The sequence below is a fragment of the Macaca fascicularis genome, chromosome 6 (assembly GCF_037993035.2).
Source record: "Macaca fascicularis isolate 582-1 chromosome 6, T2T-MFA8v1.1".
In the NCBI taxonomy this organism is placed as follows: domain Eukaryota; kingdom Metazoa; phylum Chordata; class Mammalia; order Primates; family Cercopithecidae; genus Macaca; species Macaca fascicularis.
In genome coordinates this window covers 134,117,546-134,127,696 of record NC_088380.1, presented here as the reverse complement: position 1 = coordinate 134,127,696, position 10,151 = coordinate 134,117,546, and the positions used below count along the sequence as shown (strand labels likewise).

Sequence of the window (10,151 nt, the reverse complement as noted above, 5' to 3'; positions counted from 1 at the left end):
TTCCCCAAAACTTCTGTTATCTCTAGCACAAAATTCTACAGGAAGCAAAGGTTTTCAGAAATATGTCTGTCAAATTATAATATGGTCGAAAGTACTATTGAAAAACTAAGACCTTCACTCCATAAGAAGGACCTCGAGTAGGGGTTGGCATGTCTCATGGTAAACCCAAAAGTTAATTATCTAGCATTAAAACAGGCAATTGTAAGCAGTTGGCTAGCATTTAGGGGCTATATTTCATGAAAAATCCCTGTTTTTAAACATCAGAAGCACACTCAGTGTGGGGAGATGTTCATAATAAATAGACTCAGAGGAACTAAGTATATGTATTGCTTCATTTATTTCTCACAACATTCTTGTGCCTGTGGTATCAACACCTCTGTTTTACTGATGAAGAAACTGAGGCTGAAAGGGATGAAAAACTTGCTTGAAATTTTATTCCTGCCAAATGGTGAGCACAAGTTTCAAATCCAAGGTTTCTAAACCTTTAGCTCTCCCATCCTTCAGTAGTTTCCTGCCAGAAGTTGAGCAGGTCTATTGGGCTGTCTTCTTTAGATCAATTTCAACCCCTTTCTACAACATTATGTGATTCAAAGTCCTTTAAAGTCAGACTTGCATGTAGTATTTTTAAGTGTTTTTATTAAAAAAATTAAAACATTTATTAACAATTACACTGCATAGTACATGAAGAATATGGCCTATGGGGTCAAAGAGACTTGAGTTCCTTTATTTGAAACATATTAGTTTTTAATTTATTAATATTTATCATTGTGCGAGGCACTGAGGTGTAGTGGTAGACATGACAACATGGTTCCGGTGCTCAGCGGGCTTATATTATAGTGGTACAACCTTTTGTCAAATGTGTGAAACAAAATTATTATTACCTATTTTAAAGGACTACAAAAATAAATTTGGAATACATATATAGTAAGGCGTCACACAGAAACCATTTGACTGTTAGCAGTTGTTATTGAATTGATACAATAATACTAATCACACAGAAGCAGAAGAGGCAAGGAGATTGTAAAGTAAGTAGCTGCTCCAGCACAAAAGCCGCCATCAGCAGTCAACAATTATTCACCCACCTGTGACTCCCTCCTCCCCAATGAAAGCCTCAGAGGTGTGCAGGTACACAGGCTGAGGTGTGACCTGGCTGCATATAAAAGCTAATTCCTCTACAGTCGCACTTGTTCTGACACATTACCTTGTAAATGAACTTCCTTGGAATGTAACAGATTTCTACAAAGAACTATTCATTTCTAAAGTTCTATTAAATCATAAATCCTATACATCCCACCCTCCCAGCCCCTGGTATGTTTAAAAGCCCAACAGCCATCCTTTAAAAAACAAAGTAAGTTTCACTTCTAGCAAGGGCGAACTAGGTTTTTTAGATTCAACTCTCCCACCAGAAACAAATGAAAAAGCCAGATCAATATCATATAAAAAATGTCTGTTTAAAATCATCAAAAAGCTACCAAATAAATGAGAATTTGTGTGACTAAGGTCCAGGAGAAGAGAGACAACAAAGGGCGTACGCATGGCACCATTTTGCCCCCTAGGAATACTGTGAGAAATGAAAACAGTGGCTGAGATGGTAAGAAATCGAGAAGAGATTTTGAGATTCATAGGACTATGGAGATAGAAACTAGAGTGCAGGGCCTGCCCCAGGTTTCAGGGTTTCAGGTACAAACCAATAGTAAGAGTACACCAAAAACAAAGCAGTCCAGTCCTCAAAAAGACTAAAAACACCTTGTTTTGATGTCTAATGAGATTAAACAAATATACCCCTAACCTAGTTGATTGCCAGAGGCAAAAATGCATGCTCACTGAAGAAAAATAATGTCAGAGCCTCAAATTACCTCAACAGCTGTTCATATACAATGTCTGGCCCTCAACAAAAAATAACCAGCCCAGCCTGGCCAACACAGGGAGATCCTGTCTCTACAAAATTTTTTTTAAAAATTAGCTGGCATGGTGGTATGCACCTGGAGTCCTAGCTACTCAGGAGGCTGAGGTGGGAGGATTGCTTGAGCCCAGGAGTTTGAGGCTGCAGTGAGCTACCATTGTGTCACTGCATTCTAGCCTGGGTGGGCAATAGAGTGAGATCCTGTCTCTAAAAGGAAACAAAAAACCCCAAAATCCTCAGCCATTACCATTACAGGAAGACAAGTTTTCACCAGAAACCAAGAGATGAGAACAAGTAACAGAAACTGGGCCACAAGAGATTCGGAAGATACAGTTATCAAACATGGGCTTTACAATAACTAGAATTAACATTTTCAAGGAATTAAGAAACAAAAATGGAGAATTTCATCAAAGCGTGGAAACTATTAAAAAATCCAATGGAAATAAATTCTAGAACTGAAAAATAGACCAAGAATTCAACAGATGAGTTTAATGGGAAAGTAGACACAGGTGAAGCTAGAACTTGTGAAGCAGAGGAGAAACTGAAAGAAAATACTCAGACTGAAGTTCAAAACCAAAAGGATAGAAACAGAAAAGAGGCATATGGGAAAAAGGGAAAACGTCTAGCATATGTATAATTACAGTCTCAAGAGAGGTGATACAGAATTTAGCAGTTGAACATTCTAATTACATCACAGCACTACTGATGAAATCCAAAGGCATAGACAGAAAATCTGAAAAGCAGTCAGAGAAAAAAGGTGTATCACCTTCTAAGCAACAATAAGACTGATCATTGGTTCATGAAGAGAAACAATAGAAGACAGATATTGATAGGTGGCCAGGCGCAGTGGCTCGCGCCTGTAATCCCAGAACTTTGAGAGGCCAAGGCGGGAAGATTACTTGAGGTCAGGATTTCAAGATCAGCCTGGCCAACATGGTGAACCCCGTCTCTACTAAAAATACAAAAAATTAGCCGGGCGTGGTGGCGGGCACGTGTAATCCCAGCTACTCGGGAGGCTGAGGCAGTAGAATCACCTGAACCCGGGAGGCAGAAGTTGCAGTGAACTGAGATCCCACCACTGCACTCCACCCTGGACAACAAAGGCAAAACTCCATCTCAAAAACAAAAACAGATATTGATAGGCTATAATGAACTAGAACTCTATATCCAGTGAAAATATCATTCAAAAATGAGTGTGAAATAAAAACATTGTCAAATGAAACCAGAAAGCAAGGATGTTCATCACCATAAGATCTACAGTAAAGGACGTTATAAAGAGGTTTTCTTCAGGGTAAAGGGAAAGTAATCACAAGAGGAAGCTGAGAAATACAGGAATAGAGAGCAATGGGAAGCGTAAAATGTAGGGAAATATAAATCAATGTTGATGTATACTGAGACTTTTAAATACATTTAGAATTGTTTAGAGAAGGGTGAGGAGGGAACACACATGGTAGAAGATTGTCAACTCAGTTAATGTGCCCAATAAATCCAAGGATGGTCCTTTCAATAAATGATGTCAAGACAACAGGATATCCACTTTGGAGGGGAACACTTTTAACTGAACCCTTATTTCACACCACGCACAGGCATACAAAATAATTCCAGGAGACTTCCCATCTCACCTGTGAAAACTAAAACATAATAAAAATTTTTATAAGTCGACATAGAATGTCTTTAAGAACTTGGGGTAAGAAAAGGTGTTTTTAAAACAGGACAAATTGCAGTAACCATAAAAAAAGAGAGCGATACCACCTGTATGTTATGATTTTAAACTTTTGCTCGCTGAACGTTACCACTACAGAAATAAAAAGTGGAGATATCAGCAACTCATAGTACCTAGAGTATACAAAGAACGTCTAAAAATCAGTTAAGAAATAGAGAAAACTCAAGGGAAAAATGGGCAGGAAACCTGATGCCTCACGAAGGACATACAAATGGTAAATGCATGAAAAGTTGCTCAACTTTCTCCCTAATGTCAGTGAAAAGCAAATTAAAACCACAATATAATTAATTTTAAGAGACTTCAAGTCTTTTGACAAGGATACAGTGTTTACAAGGATATACAGTAAGTAGAAATAACATCATAGTAATGATGGGAGGGTAAATTTAGGCATAGTTAGAAAATATTTTGGCCATACTACTAAAATTGACATATGCATACTTTATACCCCCGCAATTCATCTTATCTATATTTCCAACACAAATGTCACATATGTGGATCAAAAGAATTGTACAAGATAACCAGGGCTGTATTCATTACAACCAAAAAAACTGGAAACAACCCAATTGTTCAGCAACAAAAGATAAATACATTGTGGTATATTCAGACAACAGAACACTATAACTTGCATAACACTATGCAAGACAAATAAGCAAATACCACTATATACAACACAAATGATTTATGCAAACGTAATGCTGAAGAAAAGAAGTCAGAGGTAAAAGAATGTATCTGAGGATTCCATTTATATTGAATTCAACAACCAGGAAGACTGTTAGAATTCAAGGTATTGGTTATCTCAGCAGGGAAGGCGGGGACTGTGATTTCAGGAGGTCTAACGGTGCTCTGGGATGCTGGTCTATTTTTTTTTTATTGGAGCAGTTGTTACCTGAGTGTATCCATGTTGTGATAATTCATTTGTGATTTATGTAGTTTCCTACATGTACATGTCAATAACAAAAGTAATTTTTAAATATTTTAAAAGACGTGTTCAGTACCTTGCTTGAAGACTAGTTTAACAAGAAATTTTCTTCAAATACCTTCCTGATGTCACTAGAAAACATTTGTGGCTTTTATCCTAAAAATGATACTCAAACCTAGTTAATGGTTTCTCAAATTGGGGAGGATATCCAAATGTCAAGAACATAGTTTCATACCAGCAGGAAAGCCCAAAACAGCCCTGTCAAACTCAAAAGAAAAATATGGAGTAGAAATAGTTTTCACTAAACATAATAGTGTAAGATTAAAAATAAACTAAGGAAAAGTCCTCATGCCATTATTTGAATTCACTTACAATCAACAAATATAGGATTAATTATATACCCATAACTTCCTGAAGTAATCAGGATGGTGGGAAGAGACTGGTTCGGCAAGTCACGTACTGTTTAAATTCTCTGTGATTCATCTGTTTTGTGATATTGGGCAACTAGTTTAATCTAAGTTTCACTTACCTTATCTATAAAAACAGGAGTAAAAATATCTACAGGCTCGATAACATAATGTTGGTTTAAGTTTCTACTCCAGTGCCTAATACAAACTTACGTGTTTGTTCCTCACTCCTTACAGCTTTTTTTAAAGAAAATTAAAAAAAAAATTATTAAAAACGAGTGTTACCACTATTCTTAAGAAAATGTGAGCTTTTTCTTAAAATAAGCTCACTTTAGCATAATTTATAAGATTTCTTTCCTCTGTAAATTTTTAAACTTCCTTGATATCGTTTTGCCAATTTTGTTTCTATTGCCAACGTATTTTTTTTTCCTCCAGTTAATTCTGAAATTAAATATAAAGAAACAGGGTCTTTCCCAGGTCCTGAACTGGTATTCTTCCGGTCTATTTAAAACAATATTATTGTCTTCCGACAACTAACCAAGAAACCCCACCCAGCAGCCCCTTCCCCCAATCAATATTCTGTTGTTTTCTGGTATCTCCTGCTCCCCTGCCCCAAATTTGGCCAAATCAAGACAAAAATCTCTTGTCCTGAGATCATAAACTCAAAATACCAAATATAGTACAAAATAAACTGGGGGGGTGGGGCGGGGAAACAATACAGCCACTATACAAGACAGTTTGGTGGCTTCTTACAAAACTAAGCATTCTCTTATCATACATCCAGCAACGGCACTCCTTGGTATTTACTAACCAAATGAGCTAAAAATAGTCCATACAAAAACCTGCACACAGACGTTTGTAGCAGCTTTACTCAAAATTGTCGAAACTTGACACAACCAAGACATCCTTCAGTAGGCAAACAGGTAAGTAATCTGTGGAACATCTGGACGATAGAATATTATCCAGCACTAAAAAGAAATAAATTACCAAGCCATGACAAGACGTGGAAGAATCTTAAATATGTATTACTAAATGTAAGAAGCCAATCTGAAAAGGTTACATACTGTATTATTCGACTATATAACATTCTGGAAAAGGCATCACTATAGAGACAGTTAAAAGATTAGTGGTTGCCAGGGGTTTGGGGACAGAAAAACATTTTAGGACAGTGAAAATCTCCTACAATATTATAATGATGGATACATGTCATTATACACTTGACTAAACCCACAAGAATGTACAACACTAAGAGTGAAGCCTAAGGTAAACAATGGATTATAGGAGATGACAGGTCAATACAGATTCATCGATTGTTTATTGTTCATTGATTATGGATCACTCTGGTGGGGTGTGTTGATAATGGGGGAAGAACTCTGCATATGCAGGGGAAAGGGATATATGGGAAATCTCTGTACTTTCCCTCCTTTTAATTAATTCTGCTGTGCACTGAAACTATTCTAAGAAATAAAACTACTCGAAAACCCAGTAAGAAGTGTCCTCATGACCATAGGCCTTAACTTCTTGCCTATTACGTTTATCTCCAATGTGTCCTCTCCTTTAAATATTTTGAGTTCTTGGACCCTGAAGTTAACAACTCTGGTATATGTGAATGTTACAGTTCCACTAGAAATATGGTGGTTAAGTTGCTGTTGTATAAGAATTCTTGGCAGCCAGTAACAAATTTAGATAAAAAACAAATACGCGTCCTTTCAATATAAACTAGCATTAAAAAAAATCACTATACAACTTGGGAAATAAGTCAAAGCATTATTTATTTATGACATATTTACATACTTACAAAACTGATTTCACCCAATACATCATCCTGTGTAATATCATAAAATGAACACCATATCCAAGGAATAAAAATCCATATTTCTTAATAATTTATGTATAGCTCAACAACTTTTAGAACATAGAATATTATCAATTTGGCTTCACAAATTACAAAGTCCTATTTATAATTTTTTCTAGCCAAGGAACAGAGTAGATTCAACAGCATATTAAAGTAATTTAGTTAACCCTGAGTAATTACTAACTTGCATAATTTTGAATGGATGTATACAACACACTTTCATCTGCATTTTTACTTATACTATCACACTATCTTTTTGTCTGTATTTATCCACCTCAATTTTCAACTTCATTAATCTTCAGAAAAAAGAGGAACAAAGAACAGGAAAGTAATAACAACAGAATCGGACAAGGAAACTACTAGCACTGCCTAAACATTCAGCAGTCTGTGACACAGTTTAGGTCTAGGGTTGTCTCAAAAACCTAACAAAAGGAAGATCCCGAATTGAATAATCTGAGCACCTTGTCAACTAAGGTTGATATTAAATTACTTTTCCTGCGTTCTGTTTCCTTTCACACTAATTAAATATATGTGTACAAGCTTATAAAATGCAATAATTTGGATTAAAATACAAAATTTTATATACAAAATATGAAATACAAGAGCTCTTCGGAAGAAAAAAAAAATCACAAAACAACCCCAACAGTGGTGAAGAACTATATTAAAGATGGCTTTTCCTAAGACAGAGGGAGAACAAAAGCAAATAGCACTCCTGCTCCGCCAAGGCTAGAGCAGGAGTTACAAGGAAACGGGCAGGAAGAGAACAGAACACTTGGGCTGGATGATGAGTGAAGAAAACTGGCCTCAGATTGATGATCAGCATATCTTATGCCTAAACACCACCACTAAGACTATCTGGCTAAGCTGCCATGGTGTGTTAGAGAAAATGAGTTACTTTTCTTGCCCCTTTTACAACAGGGAAATCTAAGGACAACAAAAAAAAACAAAAGGCTGAGAAAGCTGAGCATGTGAAGTCAGTCATGCTCTGCTGCTTTTCAAAAACTCTGGGCCACAAACAGAACCAGAGAGGTTCATGTATTTCTCTCTTCCATCTGCCCATCTCTCATCTTCCTCACCCACTCACACTGTTCCGAGCAGAAGGCCTACCAAGCCACCACGGGCAGGAAAATTATCTAGCTTCAATCAAGCCATGGAATAACTCTGCCACTGCTCTTTGGGGATTCTAGGAAAATAATCATCTAATGAAATGTCAATGTTTGTGATTCTATGAGAACAATTCTCAAAACATCAAAAAGACATTTGTGACTTGGTAAAATAAAAATCAAAGAAAAACTAAGATATTTTTAGAATCTGTAAAATTTCCTTACGATAGGAGGGAAAGCAGAACTATTTTAAGTAAGGACATGCTTCCCTTCAGTTTGTAATGAAAGACTGTTTTGTCATCATGCCATTGCCATGATAAAATACTACTAGAAAAGGATAGCATAGAAGCAAATGGTAAAGAAATGTACTTGAAGGAAGGAAAAGAAACTATTCTGTCCCTGTTACTCCTGGACAAAAGTGCACCAAGGCAACCTGTAACCTCTCTCTGCTGTCTCTCATGACTTTTAATGACACAGAAGTCTGATATTCACTGAACAGTCATTATACAGTGCTTGGAAAGTAACATATATTTAATATTCAAATTTAATATTCATTCTTCTTATCCTCAGGTAAAAAAATAGCAGAAACCAAATAATGACTTGAAGTGGCATTAATACAAAGCAAACCTGATACCTAAAAACAGTGCAGGACAAGAACTTCAACAGCTTTTATAAAACTGCCAGAGACTGTGCTAACTCTTTTACATCTAAAGAACTGTATAGAAGAGTAAAAAAATTAAATTACATTTATATAAGAAACTATCTTCAAAAAAGTTATTTGAACTTGTATATACAAAGTTCAACAGTATTAAGAAAAAAAATTAATTATGATTTATAAGTCCAAAAATGATAAAATATATTATTTGAGGGGAAAAGGCTTCCACTAAATAGAAACACAATAGACCAAATAAACTAGACTGAATATAAAATAAGTTTCTTTGAAAACATCCATAAAAAGTAAAGGCCAAATGGCACAAAGTTAAAAAAGTAATGCTTAAGGCAAACCAAGTAAGTAACCTTAATTAAAGTAAGAGACATACTATCCCATAAGCAATAAAGTAACCCCGTCTCAAAAATTTCTCTATTAAAATGTTTAGAGAGTATGAGTGGAAGCAGAAACAATGGCTGTTGTCAGAGTTTATTCTTGGAAATACTGAACAGCATTATACAAAAATAACTTGAATACTTCTGATTTAAAATATACTTGAATCATTTGCCCTTTAGCTGTCATATAGCAATGAAAAAATAAAATGTATTACCCCAATGTTCATAGTATAAATCTGGGAATGCCAAAAGTTATGTTTAAAATTGAAAAAGGTATGATTTTCCAGATTATATGTGTACATGATGGCCAAAAAAGAAAATGATCAATTCCATTATTTTGGCCCATATTACTGAAAACATGCATGGAAATGTGGAACATCTCCCTACAAGTAGGTGTCTTATAGTGACTGTTGAGCAGGCTGCTCAGCACCAGCCCTGAGATCGTGTGCACATACAAAAGGCATCAAAGACTGACAGGAAAAGAGATGAAGCCAAAAGAAATCATGCTTTTATAAACATTCAACCAACATGTTCTTTAATAATGTCTTCTTTAAGAACAAAATAATCAAGTACATGGCATTAAGTTAAATGTCTTTGCACATGAATTTCCAACTTATAAATTTGGTATGTTAAATTGTGCTGTAAATATATTTGTATATTTTCTTTTTTGAGAACTACGATAGGTGAAATGATATGACTATAAAAAGGATTTGTTTCTTTTTGTCTACTGGAATGACACAATGCCTTTCTAGAAAAAGAAAAATTGCAGCCTACAGGAAAACGATAAAAACTACTGGACTCATTTAGGCTATTCAATTTAGGAAGGTACAACCGCTTCTTTAACATCAAGCTAAAAGTGGGGGGAAAATCTCAGTCTCCTAAGTAAGTCTCCTCTCACACTGTCCTGGGTGGCAGGCGCTGTTTATACATGCCTGCTATTGCTCTGGCTGCACTGTAGATCATCTGCCGACGAGACATCCCAGTAAATGCCATGTGCCAATCAGTCCGGCTGACATTCAGTAAACTCTTTTCCAGGACTTCACCCACTGTCACCAAAAGGCCTGACCACCTCAGATTGTAGTCCTGGGGAGTTAGACTTTGAGCCTATGGAAAGATGAAATTGATATTACTTATAATACGTTTAAAAATATCATTGGAACTAGCTATAAGTGATATTTCAAAGTATTTCATGTTATT

The 10,151-nt window shown here is 35.8% G+C and overlaps 1 protein-coding gene across 1 annotated transcript in view; it reads right to left on the bottom strand.

Annotated features, from left to right (window-relative positions):
* Positions 1 to 6,707: 6,707 nt before the first annotated feature.
* PRRC1 (proline rich coiled-coil 1) overlaps positions 6,708 to 10,151 on the bottom strand; it is a 33,126-nt gene continuing 29,682 nt past the window's right edge. The window contains exon 9 of the mRNA XM_045394186.2: positions 6,708 to 10,058. Within this exon, the coding sequence (XP_045250121.2) occupies positions 9,849 to 10,058 (210 nt within the window). The 3' untranslated portion in view covers positions 6,708 to 9,848. The remainder of the gene's footprint in view (positions 10,059 to 10,151) is intronic.